At 38.5% G+C, this 22028-nt stretch overlaps 1 protein-coding gene across 2 annotated transcripts in view; it reads left to right on the top strand.

Annotated features, from left to right (window-relative positions):
• Positions 1 to 22028, top strand: part of Cv-c (RhoGTPase activating protein) — a 218669-nt gene that overhangs the window by 62396 nt on the left and 134245 nt on the right. For both annotated transcript variants that reach the window (XM_083036275.1, XM_083036282.1), the window contains exon 3: positions 20083 to 21609. In XM_083036275.1, the coding sequence (XP_082892401.1) occupies positions 20083 to 21609 (1527 nt within the window). The remainder of the gene's footprint in view (positions 1 to 20082; positions 21610 to 22028) is intronic.

The following is a 22028-nucleotide window of genomic DNA, read 5'->3' on the forward strand; positions in this document are numbered from 1 at the left end:
AAATTTATCAGTTTCTAACCGGCAATAAATTGCAATAAAAATTGGCCGAACACTTTTTGTTTGATAAAAGAGAAAGGTTATTTTGACTTTTAAATGGAATTACCATATATATATATATATTTTTTTTTTAATAGAGCAATGGGATAGAGGGTATAGAAGACCATTTAAAATAAATTATATAGAAGATAGGTGACGTGTCGGATGTGATCTCAAAAAATATAGATGAATTACGTGGACTGCATTAACGCTCCGTAGAGAGAGACATCTTTGTAATCTCGAATCTTTCAATCACGTATGCGGATGTACGTGACCCTTAGATAGGATCCTTTTCTTCTACCTATGCTTAAGAGATAAGTAAGAGAAGACTATCTTTATAGACGATAAAATTAAATCACAGTTAAGTCAAGTAACCTAAATTGTTAAGAAATAATTTGTTAAAAATATCAAAACTACACTCTTATAATATTCTAATTTTTCTTTAATATGAAAGTTCGTGGACTTTATATGTATTGATAATCATTTATTTATTGTATCGCTGAGAATCTGATTATTCAAAAGATATCAAAATTTGTAATTACTTAATTAGTACAAGCTAAGACGAATTATTTTTGGGATAACAAAACGGTGGCTGTGTTAATATCGGAAAAACTTGTATACGAAGAAAAAATTTGATCAGATTTGTGCCATTACACAAGATTTGATATTTCTTCTACAACATCAACAAAGTTTTCCGTTGCTGTTCGCAGCAACTGCAGCAGCAACATGGCGACGTCGATTTCATAACTAAGCAATCGCAACAAGATTTTCAATAAGCTCATTGGGAATTCTATTGACGGCAGTAGCGCCATTGCCTATCCTAATACGGTAGCTTGTCGTTTCTTGGCTCCCGGCAAGAAACGTGCCGTGGCATTTGTAGAAGAGAAAGAGAGAGATCATACGACTCTCGCGATCGCTGTTCGATTCTAGTCACCGGGTCGCAAAGAACAACATATACATATCTTTGCTACAAAGCAAGGAAAAATGTCGACTCGATGGTTGCCTCGCGAATAACGTCTTCCTTTAACATTTCGAAACGCTGTCATTGTTCGCGATAGAATCTTTTACGCGATTATTTATATTCTTCGAGCACATATTTTATCATTTGATTGAATGATTACGATGGAATAAATAATTTTAATTTTGACAAGTTTCATTAATAATAATATCGAAACTGGCTGATTACGACAGCAAAGTTTTCAGTAGATTTCGCATTAAATATGCAACGACAAAGTTGTATGGAGATATATAGCGATAGAAAAAAAAAAAAAAATTCCGCGTGTAAACTTTCCTCTCATCAAATTTTCTCGCCGCAGCAATTTGCTCCAGCTGCGCGAAGGAGAGGCACGAGGATTTCTCGAACGAAGTAATGGTGAGAGGAGACGGGTGCTTGATTACGTCGATTATTCCTACCTATTGTGTTGTGCCTAGCGATCGTGCGCATTGTTACTATTCGTCGTCGACACGAGCATTGTGGTTTCTCCGATGAAACCACCAGATTGCGAGGAATTGCGCCAATCGCACTTAATAACTATACCGTCTCATGTTTGTGTATGCATCGTACGACTACTTTATCGCCACTTTATCAACCGGAAACGATTGCTTTACATGTCCAACCGCAAGTCTTTCTTTATCAGTCTCGTCCTCTCTTGTTCTTCCTGTCTTTCTATTGCGACAAAAAAACTATTTTGTTTATTTTGGAAAGACAAATATTTAAGAATTAAATCTCCCTCGTAAGAGCTGTCAACGCGCGCGAGCTCGAATCCAAATAAAACAGCGTGGAAAAATAGAGTGCCCCTTTGGAGAGAGGAAACACAATGGGAGCCGCGAGATGTTAAAGGAGGGACGTGAAAAAAGAGAGCCGGCCTCGGGCCCTTCGAGGAGCGCAAACGAAAGTGGGATTCCAAAAGGCCAGCCTATCTAGAGCGCGTTTATCATTCGCATAACCGTGAAGTAAACTGGTTCCTACGTGCGCATCGTAAATAATCGCGCGGTTATTCTCGGTCGACGATCGGTCGGAGACGACGTGATTAATACTTTCGTACGAGCAACCCGGCACCGGTGTTTAATCGGTCTAACGGTGTACCGCGGTGTGATAATACGCGGGTTCCGATAAACGGGGACATTTGCAAATCATTGATAGCCCGCTGTCATCGCGCGGATGCTTTATCGATTCCAGTCGCTGTAAAAATCTCTATCATCTAAGATCGGGACGACCGAGTAGATCGTGACGACGTCGTTACAGTTGCCTGCTGCGTCATAGTTAGACACTTGCCTGAGGTGAAACGGCGACGTTAACGATAACTTCATCGAAAGGGAGAGAACTAGACTTTCCGCGAAAATATTGAATCGACCCTGACGTGTACTGGAAACAAGCGTGTAGGCGAAATAAAATTTTCTCGCCACTTATATTGTTATTTTTCCAAATTGACAGGTTAAACGCGATTTGATTAAAACATATTTACGCGAAAAAATTGTATTTTTTTATTATAAATAAAAACGAGACAGGTCGTTTAAGTTTAATAAATTTTAAACTCTATTTTTCAAAATTTTTATATACACATGTACTTGTATTATTTTATATATACTTATATATATGATTTTTGTATATATATTTATATATTATATTATAAATTTTTATGTATATGTGATGAAGTGTTTGTATATACGTGGGACATAATTTACAACTGTGATTAAATTTTCATCGCGATTATCTTATCAATGTTATTAAAGAGTGCGTAATTTTTCATACGAGAGGTGACAAATATCAAATGGAACTCAGGGGCGTGATCGATGATTAACGACTGCACCCATGTATCTAGATGTAGACGTCTGGCTCGCAGACTTCGGCTAGGAGAAAGTGCCGGTTAAACATCGTAATTAACTCTTCGCCGCTAATAACACCCGCGAGAGGATGAATCGACGATCTCGAAGCCACTTATGCGTAGGTAAGGCGTTTGCGAGTCGTCGCTCGCGAATAAATTCACGAGTGTCGTTTCGAGGCGGTCTTATCGGTGTCCGTCGGGGAAAGTTTTATTTTCCTTGAGAGTTAAATCCTTGCCACTTACGTTGATGGCAAGATTGGAGTCTTCGATACCACGTGAAATACGACCTAACTGACGTCGCGATAAAAGGACAAAGTACGCGCGGTCTTGCCCGCCCTTTACCATCCTTTTTCTCGAATTCAATCGGTGGCCGGCGAAACCGGTATAAACGAACTCGTTCTAATATCTTCGTCGTTATGGCAATTAAACGAAAAAAATGCAAGCTGTCGCGCCATTGTGAGAAGTCGTCGTAATTTGCTAATCCCAGAAAGATGCAATCGGCTCCTCAAAGCGACCGAGAATGAAATTTATTACATGCGAGTCAACAGCAAAGATTATTATCAGAGACACGTGACACGTAATTATAGTTACGACATTAATATATATTACAATTGAGAAAGAGAGAGAATTATATATAAAAATTAATTCTTTTTTTCTTTCGATCACAATATAAGTATTTTTCACTATATTATACTACAATATATTAAATTTGTTTTAATGTTTTGCATTAAACCTTAAAATCGTGTGCGCATTATTAAAAACGTTGCTAAGACATGATGAAGGAAACATTTCGAAACTGAACGAGTTGCGCGAAAACGGAAGCTGTATGCAATAAATCGCGTGCTTTCATGCAAGTAGAATATCCGGTAATTAGAAACACGGGTGGCATATGACTCGAGATTTTTCAATGGCATATTGTAGTAACCGTTTCAAATACATACTTTCACTATTCGATGAGGGAAACTTCCAATGGTTGATATAATTGGATTCGTGACATGGCCCGGGCACTAAATGCGCGACATTTTACAGGACATATATTCTTCGCGGAATCAATTTACGGAGGCGCATACCGAATCGATGCATTCAAATCGTTTTCACTACGAAACGATGGCGAGGAAAGGGCGATCGCGATCCCGTTCAGCGAGACTCGGAATTCACGATAGTTCACTTGTATTCGCGGAGTCGCGTGATCGATGGAGATCCGCGAGAGAACGTTATTTATTTACTATAAACGTTTATTGATTTGTCCGAAGACAGATGCTGTGCCGAGTTAATTAAAGAGGGAGCGATAAGCACAAACGCGCGATGTATAGTTCGAGGCCGACAGACATTATAATTACGAAGTTCGATGAGAGCAATAAGAATTTTCTCGTGTGAGCTGCTTGATTCAAGTGTTTCGCGCTTAATGGCCTGCCATTTCGAATGAATTCTCTTGGCTAAACTTCCGTCATGAGGGATAGGTATATCTGTTAGTTATTTAATTCAAGAAATATGAAAGAGATGAGCCGTCATATTGATTAATTGTATGTATGGAAAGCTATAATTTTACGTCATTTATTTATCTCAATGTCTTATTAAAAATCGAAGAATTTAGAAATTGTAAAAAGGAGAAAGAGACCTGACAAATTGAAGTCGACTTAAATAAATAATGATGCTGCGCGATGCGAGAGCGCAGATAACGATTATTATTGCGCGGATTTGAAATTTTCGATCGAAGATCATTCCGCGTGATTGAATGATATGACCCGATTAAAGAGATTCGCGTATGCAGCATTCATAAGTAAAGTTCCAGGTAGCGAACTTTCAAGGACGCGTCCGCTGTTTGCAGCACCAAGGACCGTTCATACCGAAACAGGGCGATCTTTGTTTTCACACGACGGTTAACTGGTATCTTCACGCAAGAGAGAATTAAGAGAATTGGCCTATGTTGCGCGTGTATACATAGGCGTATAATGATGCGTGGCTGCATTGGCGCTATCCACCTTTATCTTGTGCAATTGATGGGCTCGGTTAATGGTTATAGTAGTCTGCGTCGAAAATGAAACACGAACGATTATACCTCTCACACTTTCAAACCTCTCATATTGTATTAATTCTACTTCTTCAATCTATCAATTTTTTTTTGTAAACAGAGTGGTTAGACACTTATTGTCAAGATTATGCTTCTCCGCTACTGAAAAAAGCTCCGTGGTTATAATAATAATATCATAGCTATCTTTCTTATCAATGTTTTATCGATATCATTAACGTTACTTCATATTAATATCATATCTTTGATGTCGCTTTTCTTTTAATTGATTTCTCACACTTCTAGTCACGTGTCTAATTACGATTCTAGAATTTCTTATTAACGATTCTTGCGCGAAAGAGACTTGTATTTATTTCTATCTATGTATCGCGGCTTATCTAACCATCCAATAGCTCGGTAAACCTTAAATTAAATTTCTATTAAGCTAAAAGCGACTGCAATTCAGTTCATCCGAACACGCCCTCGCGATATCATTCAATTAAACAAAGTGATAGGTTAACGCGTTTATAGCCAACGACTATTTGCAAGCACGTTAGCGATACGCATTTAGCGTCAAAGGGTGAAACTGAGCGAAGTCGTGCCGCGCCCCGCGCATTTCTCTTCTCGGTTTCTCCGCTCGCGCGTAACACACTCGGCCAGCTGTCAGCCATTCAATAACGAGACAGTCCACGCCTGTATCGCACGCGCGTGCACATGCATGCGTTTTCATACTCGGCGGTGTAGCGTTGCATTGCGATTGCGCGCGACTTTGCGCGGCGTCGACGGAAGAGAAGGTGTCCGCGTTCTCTGATACGAAACGTCGCGTTTTCGCCGAAAGTTAATAATCGCGCGATTCCTCTTCGCGACTCTTGTGTAATTAAGAATCCGACGTTCGCGGCGATGAATCGGCGACGCGATCTCGGAGCACCGATCGTTAAACGATAATTTATGATCGCGCTCGGCGTTCGGAAAAAATTAATGATGACGGAGATGACGGTGATGATTTAAGGTCCATCCCGTGACTTTATGTACATCCCGGTGTTTAACGTGTCAGGTGTGTATAAATAAATTCGTGTGCATCTCCCGTTCGCCAAGACCTCGCGCGTCCAAGGCCGCGGTGATCTTTGACGTGTAATCATACTTCATTATCCACTTTGCAGTATCATGTTTAAACATTAGTCGCGTCCCCGCGTGGAATCGCGGCGCGATCGATACGCTGCGACATTCCCATATACTGTCGGGTCAGTGTAAACTGGCGATATTGATAGGACCTTGAATCTTTCGCTCTTTAATTGTGAAATGTAAAATGAAGGAAAAATAGTGTATACGTATATAAATGCAGAAACTTTTATATATGCAGTGAAAATATATAAATCATCATAAAATGTAAACTTTAATTTTTTTTATATACACAAACACAAGGAGGAAAACGGGCTAATGAGAACCAAGCGCGGAAAACAGAGCGCGAATAATGTGCCTTCATGTGCCACCTTTCTAAAAATCCTTTAATTAAACATTATCTTTTTGGATCATCTGCAGTGGCGTTAACAAAATTATTCATATCATATACGGATGCAATAATGAATAGTGAATATACATACATTTTTGTTATGAATATTATTTATTGGAGCCTCTTTTATTTTTTTTCCTTCATCTTTCGTATAATACAGTTTCCACTATTCGCGTTAGAATCTGCATTTTTATCTTCCAAATTTGGAATTCTCTGCATCTAATAGAAAAGAAACAAATTACGAGAATTGTTTGATCAATAAATAAATATTTCCGATTCCGAGATTCTCTTAATCGAAAAATTTTAACCATTGAAACGCGATGTTCACGATGAAAATGGAACTAGCGGCGCGCAGCATTGGACCGATCGGTGTCACCTGGTGATCCTTGAATAGTGATCGTGCGTGCACGCTCGAACGCGACACGCACTCGCGTCCCGATCGTCGAAGATCACGCTGCTGTACGATCAAGCGTGCGTATCGAACGTGTCGGTATCAGTGTGCTGTGTGCATCAAGATATATACATATATGTAGAGCCGTGTTTTTCGTCTAATGACGCACAGATCCGCTAATGACGCTCGGTATCTGTAAGTCATTCACGTTCGTCGGCGCGTGATAACGCGCCTGTATATATAGGTGAGTAATGAATAAGTGCGTCGACTGCGATTACGTCGTGCGAAGGTGCAAAAATAAATTTCTCGCGAGGAAAAGACCTGTCGTATTCTTACGTCGCGTTACGCGATCTGTCGTTTAGAATAATGTGTTTACCGATCAACTTATTTATAGCGCGAGTTACTTTTTATCTCCGAAGAGTTATTAGGTGTTACTTTGATGTAATGTGATATTAACGAAATAACTGGATTAAACATTTAAGAGGTTTATAAAATTTCGCCTTGATACGCAGAATCAACAAAATTTGCTCGAACCATACATTTCCATCGTAGGAGATTATATTCACATCAATATATTATGTGATTAAAACAGGATTAGTTCGCTTATAAAAATACGTAGAGAAGAGATTTTACATGTAGTATATATATCGAGACTATTTAAAAAGAAAAGTTAAAAGCATCTATAGATAGATCGTACAATTATATGTAAAATAAGTAGCACATGTAGATATATAAATTATCAGAAGATATCGCGAATGAAAAGATACGCAGAAAGTATCGAGATACGATATGCAGACAAGCTCGAGATACAATATATATGCTTTTTGCAAATCGATGAGAACTTTTTCATACAAGTATATTTTTATTTGAACATTGTCTAATCAATTTTCGTATATCTAAATATTTTTCAAAATCTTAATTATTCTTTTTTTCTATTTAATAAAAAAAAATATATATATAATTATTAAATAAAACACACGCACTACTATCGTGTGTTCTAACATATAATTCAGTTCTTAATAAAATTTTATTTAAGAAGGAGCAGTCGTGAAAATTACATTTTCAATTTTTTTGCTGATGCATCTGATTCCGAATGGATAATGAATAATTTGCAAAGCGATGGGCACCAAGTGAGCGATGATGGGTTCTCGGGTTCGAAGCCCACACGGATAATTCCGATGGAGACGTAAAAGATATTATCGTGCGCGTATAAGGATGACCGCACGTTTCGTTTAGTCATCTATTTAGCGTTTAAATTACCGGCACGCGAATTGCCTCTCTACGCGCATATAGTACGCACATTCATTGCTTAAACGAAGCGTCCGTCGTTTAATAGTTTCGCGGCTCGCACCTGGTTTACGTCTCCCTCGCCACGCGCTGCGAGATCGCGCTATCGACTCGCGAATCTCGATTCGTCGCCGCTCCTTGTGCTCGAAATGAATTTATTAGCGATGTGCACACGCCTCGCGAGATTAAATCGGCTCTCCTCGTAATTGCGGAATAATCCGAACGGTCGATATAGCGACTCGGCTTTACGGCCTTTTAATTATATAGCTGCACTGTGTGTGTCGCGGTGAGAGCATCCGAGAAAATGCTTTCTGTTGCACGCATTAATAGGAGAAATCTTATTCAATGCAAATGTGTAGGAAACGCGGAATGCTCATTTTACATAGAAAAACGAAATATAAAACTGGCAGTGCTTTTATTCGACGGTGATATTTCGCGATATCTCTTACTATTTTATTCTCGTTTTTTACTACTTTTTTTTTTTTTTTTTTTTCATTTTGCTATGTTTAATATTTTATATTTAATTCTGTTTGATTTAATTTATAAGATAATATTAGGATAAAGTATAAATTTTAAAGTTGAAATATCACTGAAGAATCAATTGTCATAGCTCTGAAAGTCGTGCTCGTAGAAGGTCACTCTATATGAATGCGTTAAAAATGTCGACTTTCCCAATAAAATGCGATGCGAGAGAGATTTCCGATATGTCATGGATCGTCTATAACACGCGCGATCGCCAATTAAAGGTGAGCATCGATTTAACCGCGGTACGGTTTGGTTCATAGGCGGTTGTTGCGGAGGTGAGCGACATAAATCTTGTCCTTCTTGATTCCAGTTTCTCGAAAGGAGTGAGAGGCGATCACGATACACGGTGGCCGATTTAGCTATCCGCCGATTTGCCTGCCGTCTCTTCTCCTTGTAACGAAATTAGAAACGAAATAAAATTTAAAACCGCATAAATTTTTATTAAAAATATTTGTCATGATAATTATATATTATGTTATATTATTCAGCTTGAAATAGACGTAAATATATTTGTTCTTCGTGTCATAGAATAATCATCAATAAAACTAAAAAAATTGTCTGATACTGTATTTAAGAAATTATACATGACATTGTTATGGAAAGCAGATAATGATAAATGAGATGACAATTAAATCTTTAAAAAATGTTGGATGTATATAATTTTCAGCTTTCGGCAAAATTTTTTTTCTCATCAGAATTCGTGACATTAAACGCGTTAAGGGTACCTGGGAAACATATTATTACGATTGAGAAGGTTCCGACGTTTATCGCGAAGCGACGAATAGCCGGCAGGTGCAATGCTCTCGATCGCGACTTGTCGGCAAATAGATGGCACGAGGAAATGATGCACGTGTCCTCGAATAATATATGAATGCCCTGTGTGTACGAGGTATCGGTCCTAAAATTGCACGCGTGTGTATATGATCAGCATCGAAAAATCGATCATGTCTACTTCATAACATAAGTAATATATATCAGAGAGAGAAGGAAAGAATTAGAAGGGCGAATGTGGTAATCGGTAAGGAGAGATGTTAATTTTTTATCTTGCGGTGATTTCATCATCGAAACAATCGACGCCCAGGCAAATATTCGAATCATCAATCGGCGTCTGTTTGGAACGTATTACCGAATAACATCCAAATTTCTCTTGCACGGATATTGGACGCGCGTGAGACGATTTCGTAGGAGTCGACGAAGTTTCGGGACACGAAACACGAGAATAACGTCAGCGACAGAAACCGCGAGAAGGGTCCAATGTCGTGCTTAGAATATAGTTTGGAACATTAGGAGGTCGCGGCTCTCGTAACGCGACTTTGTAACTCATTAAGCCAATTAAAACCGGCCAAGTTCTTGCCGGTTTGACGTCACGGATTTAGAACGCTGCGTTCCCTACTTTTTCCCCGGCTGGTTTCCATTCCGAGGGCCCCGCGGTCTTGTAGTTGTAGACGTTGTTAGTGGACGTAGAAAATGAGACGCGGAGCTGGATCGCGTTTAGAAATCGCTTGAAAAACGCGCACGCGACTCTATCGTTCGCCGGCATTCTCGATCGTCTGCGAGGTTTTAAAAATTGACACGATTATCATTTTCCATTAACGCAATTCTCCATATCTTTCGATCTCGAATATATTTCCACGCGTTGCTCTTTTGTTAAGATCGTAAATTGACGGTTGTAATATATCATTAAGAATATAATTGTCTATTTCTGTTAAATGCGAGCAACTCTGCGCAAATCTTTTCACGATAACGGAGACATAAGTACTTGTTGTAAAACATGTTATTAATATTATAATTTTCTATTAACGTATATATAATTGATTCTCTATTTCTGATATGAGTGCGGACAGGTTTTTGCATCGATTTGTCTCGATGGATTCTCGGTGTTCAATTATTGGAGAAAGTTGCTAATAATCTTAATATCACGGAAGCGAAGGAATTTCCAAACGATGGCCAAAGGTTTTGGCGATCGAGCTCTACTTTTCTTTCTTTATCGGCCACGTGTTCATCAGTGCGCCAATATACTTATTGCTCTGTTTTGGTGGTTTTATCTTTGCCATCGGGAACATATCATGATGGGCTCCTTTTAAGAGGCTTTATAATCTGGCGATGAAACGCCCGGCCTTGATTCGGTGATAGCCAAACATGAAAGCCGAGGATGCGTCATGTGATCCTTGATCTTCCCGTAAAAAGACTCGCGGGCTGATGAGAGGTGGAATCGATTTTTATCATCATTTTTATTATCATTTTATTATCAACATTTATGTTTTAAAAATCTTTGCCGCTCATATACCAATGCGAAACGCTCATTAAAGCAGCCGCGATAACTGTATCTCGTTTCAATCTCGAATGAATTTTTCAGGGAGATTTGTAAAATTAATTTCTTGACTGTGTTTAATTTTTTTCAGAGAAGTTCGTTTTAAATTTAAATTTGTTCGTGAGACCAGTTTAAATTTTTATTACAAAATAATGAACGGATGTTGAGAACTCCGTAAAAATCGATCACTGCATTTTCCTTATGTGAATAATTAATTATTCTATTTTAAGAATCATATATGCTAAAAATAAAATATTCATAAATGTTGAAAATTCTTTGATTACGATTAATTAAGATAATTGAAATCTACTAAATGACTGATTCTAATGATATTTTCATACTAACATTATTATCTACTAGATTTTGCTATTAAATAATTACAAAATTGTTAACAAGTGTCGTGATTTAATATAATAATTATTAATATTGATTTTACGATTTTGATAATATATTTACACGTAAAACACGATTAATTTGATATATTTACATGTAAAACATGGTTCTGTTTAATCCACAAAACGTACGAAGCGCACAATACGCGATATATTCGTTGGCAACCATAGCGATAAAACGATCGCACATACATTTTACATGACATAGTGGACATAATTTTTTGCGAACCGCGCGACGCGACGCTCTGGACATGGCATGACGCAAGAAATCGCGCGAGAGTTTTTAACGAGGTTTTATTCGCGAGACACATCAGTGGTATCCGCAAGTACCTAAGGTACCGTTTCTCACACGCGCGATGCGTGACCCGTTAATACGTGCGACGACGTTCCACGAGCGCATCAAGCGCGCGATGCACTTTCACGGCGAGCGCGCTCGACAAAAGGGGCGTCAAGCGGAAGAGAATCGTCTTCGCATTTAACCCCGTCGCCGCAAGAAACGGGCATAAACCGCCGCGCCGGCCAGAGAGATCGTTATTCGATCGCCGCAATAAAGTTGTGTCCATGATTTGCATATACGCGAAAGTCATTGCTTCCAGATGCACCGTCTGACCGCTGCATGCGCTCGCGAATCTTTGCATCTTTGCATCGCATCATCAAGATGCTTCTCGCGTTTATTATTTTCTTGTCAATGTAAATTTTCCACATCCGCTTTCGGTTTTCTTGTGTATAGTTTTTTGTACTGAATTTAAATTACACGATATCCCGTGGCTTTATTCTCAAAATATCACGAGAATTAAAATTTTAAACAAATACATATATATACATATAAGTTAGAATTTATTTGACGAAGAATTTTCGCGCTTTATCATAATTTTTATTTGCTTCGGACATGTGTTTTGATTTTCTTCCGCTCCCTTTGGGAAGGTCCTAGGAAAAATGAGACTTTTAGGGAAAAAATCTGTATATTATCAATTTAAGAAAACCATCGAGATGCGGTGACACTTTTATATTTATCACAGATCAAAGTAATTGCGTATAAAGAAAAATATCTAGGGAAACGTCCGATCGACACGCGAGGATTGATTTAAATGAATCGCGATCCATCCTTTCGGAAACATACAGTTGCTCGTAATGGTCCTCCTGATGTCGGAGCAGAAGCGTAACGCGATTATACCCTGCGCGTCTCGTAACACAAGGGAATACAACGTGTAATTTCCGTCGATGGCCGATAGAAAGCGGACAGAGCCTTTGCAAGATCGACCGACCCTTCACTACCCGTGTAATGACCGGGCCGACACGCCGTTCGATCCATCCTTCTCGATTCCCGATGACGGGAAAGTGTTTTGGGTGAACAACGCGCGCTGAATGCATCTCGATGCATCTTGATTTCCTGTCACTATCGATGGCCAACGTACAGCTCATTCATTAATATTTCGTTTTAACCCAGATTGCACCGATTGCAACGTTGCAATAAGTCAAATAAAGAATAATCACGTATTAATGTATATTTCGCGTGTGTATTAATATTTTAAGACGAGAGTAATCAAAATCATTCTACGGCTAGCGAGTAAATTGAACGGATATTCATCCATCATCGGATTAGAAATAATCACATCACGCGATTTACGTAATAATAAGTGAGCGAACGCGATTATATTTAATATCTGTTTCCTCTGAAACGAGGTAAATGCGGTCGAGACCAAGATCCGCGAGATTGCTTGAAGAAGAAAAGCCTCGGAGCGATTCTCTCAAATGGAGTTGATGAAATGACTGAAATCTCTCTGACCCGCGCGTGTCGACTTGCCTCTTTGCTGTTTCTCTTTTTTTTTCCCCCCTTCTTTTTTTCGTCAGCTTTTTCAATCGGACGAGCCCGCGAGGCGAAAAAAGTATCGTATAAACTTCCGCCAGTACTCATAACGAGGAGTAGCGATATTTTATTGCTAGACCGGTTGCAGTAAACGTTGACACTCGTCCCATCGACTCGTAGAAAGCACGCCGACGAATCCCGACTTGCATTTCGATTGCGGTGCTTTTACGACTTGCATAACTCTTGAATATCCTGTCGATTGCTTCCTTGATGATCAGATTTAGGCGACGTATTATGAGAAGCTCTTATCTGCAGAGATAAATCGCGTCGCGATTTAAAATTAGAAGTGAGATATGACGTATATAATTATTTATGAGATCACACGCTGAATGATTGAGTAATTAAACCCTCTGGTGTTTGATCAATATTTAATTTTTACAATTAATAAATCCATGTGTGTACCATATTACATTTTTATATTTAATATCACATATCTAAATGTAATTATTATTTATATGTATATATATTCTCTCTCCTATTATATATACCACTGGATTGCATGCATAATTCATATCACTCGAAATACTTTAATTATGTTACTGTTACTATATCCCACGCTCATTTGCCACTATGTTATTCGCGGACAAATTTATGATTGCACAAAAACGAGTATATATACACATTACGAAACGTATTTGCCCAGCGTTTGAAACTGGCATTATTTATGCGTCAATCTAACGGAGGACGGATTTATAATGCAATTATATATAGCGGAGAAAGAGTGCTGGTGTGCGATAAAAAGCCGGTTACGTATCCCGACGCAGAGAGAAGCGTATTGATATAAAGTGGAAAGTAAGGGACCAGATCTCTCTCGCGCGAAATAAATAACGAGATATCCGCGTTAACGCATAAATCTAGTTTTACATTTACTTGTAACGCGCGATCAAACTCGTGACGTATGATATATACATGCGTGAAAATTACGAGGCTCCTTGTCGTGTTACGCACCGCGTTATTAGCGCGACGCCGGTGTCGCGGCTTTCGAGTTTAACGTTTATTAGCAAAAGGAGGGGCGCAATTACGCGTGCAATTAATTTCCCGACAAGTATGTTCCTGGCGCTCAAAAGTGCCTGCGATAATTATTAAATGAATTATGGCGTCGAGTAAACGTTGAAAGACGGTTTTTGCAATTAATCGATTACTCGTGATTTTAATGCCAGCTGGCGATCAGGCGTTGACCTTAATCGATGTGCGCCCGAAGACATCGTTCGACAAAACAGGCGGACGTGTATACCTAGATAATGATCTTCAGGTGATTTTCTGATCGCTGGAAAGTCTACGTAGAAAAACGAATAGTTAAAATCGATATTAACGTAGACTATATCCCTGATTTCTTCAGTTTTGAAATGATCACGCTAGATCTGCGAGATATATAGTTTTTACATTAATTATTAAATATTTATTAGCACACACATGCACAATTTATTTTATAATTCGCGACGGTCCTTTTGTTTTACAGTTTTAAAGATGTGTGTATATACTTTTCCTTAGCAAAATATTACGAGAAAAATAAATCTGGTAGTTCTAGGACATCTCACGTGTAACTACATAATTGGATGAAATTACAGCTGTTGTTATCGCACCTTATAATAAGTGTTGAAACCCGTTGCCGGTAGGAATTTGTCATTTCGTGACTGTCGAGAAATATGCGATCCTTCGTGCGGACAAATAAGATCCCGTCCACCGTGGACGCGTACATACAAGACACCTGAGATCCTTGGCATCACGACACGCACGTTCCACGCGCCAATGAAGATCGGTTGGATTCCGATCATGTAGCCTCGCGCGACGCCTTTCGTTTACGATCGATTGGGCAGAACATGGAAACATGTGGTTTATCAGAGAATAGTAATCGCACTGCGATGCGTTGGTAATGTTCGTAAAATGGAGCACAATTTAAGTTCCGAGATAAAGATGAATGATAAATGGAAAGACGTATATTGAAAATGTGATATATATGTATGTTTATCAGATATGTAAATATTTGACAGTAGAAATGTCGAGACTGCGTATAAATACGCATGATTACAATATATCCTTTTTTAATGTTAACAGAATCCTTCGTAATTTATATTGTGAAAAATGATCAAAGAAATATATATAATCTGTTTCTGCTCTTAGATTAATATTATTATGTATCAATGCGGAGTCGGTGATCGAAATGATACAGGTTCATAGCCGATAAAACGACATCGTAAAATATTACCGAACATTGCGGAAAATTAATTAAGAGCCGAGTAGTAGAATTTCCAAGTTATCCGATACAGTATATGTGGGAAGATCGGAAGGGATCAGGTGAAACGAGAGTTGATCAACGTGTAAATAGTAATTTCCATTCGATCGATAGTTCACACACATTTCATTCGATCTTGGACCTCGCGTATTTAATGTCATGGTAATCTCTCATATTAGTGTATCGTTTAATGCAGATGTGATTGAACAGTCAGTTAATGAAAATCGTTTATTTTTATATTATTTATTATTATTATTTATTTTATATTATTTATTACATTTGCCGCGTATCGCGACGAGAAAAACATCCAAAATAGATTCCTGGACCAAATAGCGTAGCATAAAAGCTAAATTATAAATCGTTAATCATTACGCGATTGATCGAGTTTGATTTCAGGGCACAGTGTATTTACCGTAGAAATTCATCCGATTTATTCAGTAATAATGGCGTTAATTAGCAGCCATTGCAATTAATTAACTGGCTCGGTGATTACGAGCGAATTAAATGGCACGCGTGAGTGGGAAAATCGTCGATCCGCTAATTGTAACATCGATTCTTCGAAATGAAATGCGATCTATCGCTCGGGCACGAGCCACTATTTATACGACAATCAAAATGTTACTTTAATTCGATTTGAATACTTTAATTCATTTTTCATACTTGAAGCTTATATCACATTGAATCTTCTTCGGTTGATGGTTAATTAAGTTTCAAGTCAATTAAATCTGCACGAAATTATCACACCCCAAGGTGATGTGTTCTGCCACTGATTTGTACTAATTAATACGCTTTTATATATAAATGCATAATTTCGTGGAATTTTCTCGTGCGATATATTATGAATAATATTTATATACATATATGAAGAAATTAATTTAATTAAAATTGATCGAAAAAATTGAATGTTTAAAACGCAAAATCTATTCTTTTTAATTGTCTCTTTTTTGGTACATTCTGTATAAATTTATAAAAATATTTTAAAATCTGCAAAAATTTTAATTTAAAATAAAAAAATATTTTTGAATTATTTGTGAGATTAAAATAAATCAATAACCAAGTTTTATATGGACATACACAAATATTAAAAATTATGGATTATTTTTTAAAACAGATTGAGATAAACATACTAACTAATTTTAGAATTTTTTTATATTATGATACAAAAAATTATTTTTGTAGGACGATAAATAATCCTGTGCGCACAACGCATCTAATTTTACAATTTTACGCTTGATCGAACAAGAAAGAATATAAATATAGAAAGTATGAGCTATAGAGTGAACAGCGTAATAAATACATGTTAAAATCTCGTTCATTACTTCAGTAAAAAAAATGTCAAGATTTATTATCTTTAATTTAAATATTAATTTAAATTCACTACCGGGAACTGTCGGCACGCATGCTGGCCATACTTGGCGGATGTATCGGCGACTTCGACGTGCGACAAGCTTCTTCGCTTAATGAACGATACTGATATTTTTTCGAAATTTTTTCTTATCCGAACGGGTTGACGACTTTTCTCATTTTTAGGAGGACGTTAGACGTGACGTGCATTTCGCACGGTGAAATTGCGTGTTTGCAATCGGTGTAGTCACTTCCGTGTCATTCGCTAATTAATTCATTTGGCTACAAATTAACGTTTGACAGGCGAATGATTAATTTGACATTCCGCAATTATTGTCAAGGAATGAAAATATCTTACACAACTTTATCTTGTCGCCTGAAAAAAAAGTTTAAACTGTCGTGACTTTCTTCTGACGAGCAGTCATTTTCACTTGTCAGTAAAATCTCTATATGCAAATATTTTATTTTCATGTAAGTTATATATATACATTTTGATATTTTATTTCTACGTGAAAATGTTATTTAAGATTTTATTCGTCAAGTAACCGAGGTAATTAAAATTATTAATTAAACTCGGTTCATTATTTATTTCATTATTATTTGAAATCTGCGCTCTCACGATAAAATAATATGATGGTCGCTGAACAATTTTCGCTATCAATATCAGCGGTGAACTGGCGGCCGGCGAGTTAATTTATTGTTTTCTAGCAACGTCAATCTCGCTGATTGTCGTTATCATCAGCAGACGGTCGGCCCACGCGGAGGCGAGAGAAAATTTTCCAGACGCGCTCGCGTCTAATCATTCCGCGCTGCAAGAGCTATCTCGAGCAGGAAGAAAGTGCGCACCGCTAGAAGCGCGACGTGCGTGCTTTCACATAAATATTGGCTTGATAAATGTACCGGCCAAGGCGTTATGGATGGAGAATATTAGAATGGCACATGGCGATTGCATGCTGATGGCCGCGCACCATTGTAGATGCATAGCGGAGATTAAACGCGATTCCAATCAAGACGATTCACGCGCCCGCGCTTCCGCGTCCTTCGACGGAAACGTTGCACTCGATCCATCAACAATTACGGCGATTAAGTTTCGCGCGAACAATAATTTCGGCTGCACGAGAAAGTCGACGCTTTGTTAACTTGTCCGTCAGAGAAGATGCGTCCAGAAATAATCATAACGAAGTACAGACGATATAATAAATTTCCGATGAACGAAACACGGTGATTAAAAATTGCTTTTCCAATTCCGCGGTATCTCGTATAACATATTATTAAATTTATGATAATACTCTGAACTTCTTATATTTCAACGATATATTCATATCTAAATAATTCCAAATGCGACTACCATTAATTTTTTTTTTTTTTTTTTATTAAAAAAAATCGGGAAGCTCGAAAAATTCTTTCGCGTTTCAGATAGTTACTAAATTTTACGGCACGTGCAACTCACGCCCACGTAGCGAATTGGTACAATGGATGTAAAGGTCAAGCTTTCGAACATGCTCATTGTGTTAACGGTTACAATCGGATTATCCTCGAGACGAGTTCCTAATTGCTTTATGAGCGTATCCGCCAACGCCGGGATTAACCTGTTGGAATAGACTGGTCCCCGCGGATAGATCAAGGTATATCAAAGCCGCGAGAGATTGGTCACCGATAGTAAACGAGTTGACACGTTCGAGACAGTTATATTCCGATATCCCACGCAGCGTCCGGCTGCATTTAGCCCGCGGCGCACCATGTAACACCCGCGTAGGAACAATGGGAAGCTCGTGCCCGATGATTGATCGTCCAGCTGAATGCAATCGCGTATCCCGGCTGGATATACCCGAGATCTTCTCCTCTTATCTTGGCGGCTCTTCGTCTTACGCGCGCCGACACGACGGACATCGTGCATGCCGTTGTCTTGATGAGTTTCGCTAAACTCGCCGGTTAGGCTAACTGCGTGCGCAACGGTGGTTTTGCATACGCAGCCTATAAATTTCGCTCGCTCGTAGAGGCAGAGTTGCGGTTCTTAAGACTCTTTTTGTTCTTCCCTTTATTGAATCTCCATAATTATTTCCTAGCTGGTAAGACTCTGATTGAAGATGAGACTCTTCTTTCCGTTATTTTTAATCCTTCGATTTTCCAATAGCGCTTATTAGCGTTTTTTTTTTTTTTTCATTTATTCTTTGATACGTCCGAATATTCAGTCAATATTCCCCGCTGGATCGCAAATCGTCTTAACCTTCTCGATTTAATCAAGCTTATTCTTTCCATCCGGTATAATTTGATACGTCGATACGACGACTGTGAAGCGTCAGTTTCGTCCGGTCGCGGCTGTCTCGTGCGAATTGAGATCGCGTGGGTCGAACTGCATCGAGAGACTTATGCAAATTCAATGTAACTCGCCTGTGCAGTGAAAGAGAGCTAGTCAGACTCGGCTTGAAGATTCTACACACATACTTTAGCGTATTATTATTTAAAGAAAAAAATAACGTGTTGTATGTGTGGCTTTTCATAGAATAGCTTTTATATTATCATTAGGTGTAGTCTGTTAAATATATTAATTTTCCCGAATTACAGGTACCTTGAGCGCAATTAAATTTTCATCGATAGAATTTCTGATCATTGAAGCATCAGATATGATATATAAATAAAAGTCCATATTTCTTTAATTTTTTAATTTTATATTTTATAGTTTTAATTTTTTTCAAATCATTAAGTTTATTTTAATGTCAATTTAATTTTAATATCTATTTAAACGCAGAATAAATTTTATATACTTTTCATATAGATGGCTAAAACATTTTGCACAGCTTTTCTTATATTAAGCGCATTTTATAGTCTTGACTAGGATATATGTATATGTTATATTCACAATGACGACATGTGAGAGTGCCTTGAAACTTGAAGAGAGGAAAAAAGATGCGATTGATAGTTAAATAAAATGAGAAAGCAAGGGAGAAAGAAAGAGAAATGCACATTGAAATCGGTTCGTCTTAAGTCGCGGCAGCTGGTCGGTTCCTTCATTTTATCTCGCATGACGAGCATCAAGGACCGCCAGCCTCTCTCATGAAACCGCTTCATTATATGCGGCATTTTATAAATACGTTCCGCTGGCTAACTGTACGCGTGAAATATCCGCGCAAAGGTTACTGTCTATATCATCGACAAGATTTTGCGAGTTTCTCTTTAGCCTCTATCGAGGGCCTACGTTTGAGCGATGCTGGCTTCTCATAGAGTTTCCTTTTTGGCTCGTAAACACGAGTATGATGATGTTATTTTCACGAATTGTATTATATTTTGCTAAAGAAAACAAAGAATGTCACTTGGTGAAAAGGCTATAATGTCTTAAATTTTTGATTCTTCAGGAGGAAATTGGCGAGATAATCGAATCAGCTCCAACGACTTCGTTTCACATCACGGATGAATCAAAAAAGTGTTCGACTCAGTCCGAAAAATCGTTTAATCGCGCGAACGAATCGTTCACTCCTAGATCCTTGCCGGCCACAAAGTCGCACAGTTTTGTAAGGAGACAAAATTCATTGACGAAGAGTGGCGAGGATATCGGCGATTGGTCGAATAATATTCTCGCGGAATTTAATAGTATAATTGCAAAGGAGATCAGCGAACTGACCAAAGAGAAGAAGAAGGAAGTCGCGCGTAGCAATGACGATGTCAGGGTGATACAGTACAAGGAACTACTGAACGAATTCGGGTTATCCGACAGCGAGAGTTCCGATCGAACCTCTAGCGGCGAACATGAGCCTCCTCGGGACGAGAAGAATCTTCGAGAACGCAGAAACGGAAGACTGTTCGTTGACGACGAGGATTGTCGCTGCCTGTTAAATTCCGATTACGACGAGCCGCACGATCGAGTGATCCCGGAGGGCAGGAAGAGCGACAGTCTGCCGGAGAATCTGCAAGACGTCATCGGTAAGCGTGGTCGATTCCACACCACGGACGCACTGAGTTCCGACTACGACGAGCCCAGCAATTGCCTGCCGATGAATTCGATCAGGAGTCAGATCGATCGGATCACCTCTAGTCTACCGTCGAAGTTGGAGCGCGGTTGTCCCGCCTCGAAGAACGCGCGATTGAATCCTTGCCATGCACCAAAGACACCTGTAGGATTAAGCTCGAAGATCAATGAGGATATCAACGTGGGAATCGGAAGCCCGTTCAAAAGCGCCGAGAAAGAGACCGGCGCGAAATTGCCGCCGCGACAGCGATCCGAGAGGAAGATAAGTCTACCCGTCAATTTGACGAGTCAGAAGCGTAGAAAGGCAACGCGATTGCAGAGGCTCCGACGAGGCACCGACGATCAAGAGACAATGAATCCCGATTACGACGACGTATTCGTGAACGAGGAGATCGGCAGGAGATCTAGATCCTTGGACAATCGCGTGCCAAAGTCGGCGCCAGTGACACCGACGGAGGAGAAGAAACTACCGTTCTCGAAGTTGTTGAGAAAACGGCACATCTCGATGTTTAACGAGAACTCCGATGACGTTATCCTGGTGAGCGTGTCCTCGCTGCCGGATCAAGATCTGTTGCGTCTAAGAAACGACAGGCACCACGAGACGAAAAATAGCAAGGTGAACTCGAAGGAAACGTTGACCAAGAAGAGGGCGATATCGCCGCTAACTCTACGCTCGGATATTACTGCGAAGAGATTGTCGGAATCGGACAGAGATATCGGGCAAGTTAGTCCGGTAGACTTGAAGAAATTCTCTCTGGTGCGACCTCCATGGAGTAACGACGTCGCGGTGAATTGCGACTTGCCCGAGAGTAACGACATCGAAGAGAATTGCGGGATCGCGAACGGAACCCTCGGCAAATTGGAGCACGTTGACGTAAAGAAGATTATGGAAGAGCAGAACGCGAGAGCGGGATCCGTAAGTTTCAATATTGATTTCTATTATTAATTATTAATTTACGTTGCTTTCAACGTTGGTATTAATTATGCATTGTTTGCTATTATAACATATATACATACATATATACAATATGTATCGACGAGATTTCGAATATTTTAATAACTGAAAATCAATGGATAGATTTAAATAATGATTAATTCAAAAATACTTTATATATAAATATATATAAATAAAATATATTAATATAAATTAATATATGTATATTAACTTCAATATATATATAATATAAAATACATAAGAATTTATAAAATATAATATATAAATATAAAAATATAAATAATATACCTACATTTAAATTAATATATTTTTAAATATTTAAAAATAATTAAATCTTAAAGATATATATCATTATAGATATTATTCATTATGATACTTTA

Source organism: Prenolepis imparis, unplaced genomic scaffold (assembly GCF_030444845.1).
Source record: "Prenolepis imparis isolate NDT839.2.m4 unplaced genomic scaffold, iyPreImpa1.0 SCAF_1, whole genome shotgun sequence".
In the NCBI taxonomy this organism is placed as follows: Eukaryota; Metazoa; Arthropoda; class Insecta; order Hymenoptera; family Formicidae; genus Prenolepis; species Prenolepis imparis.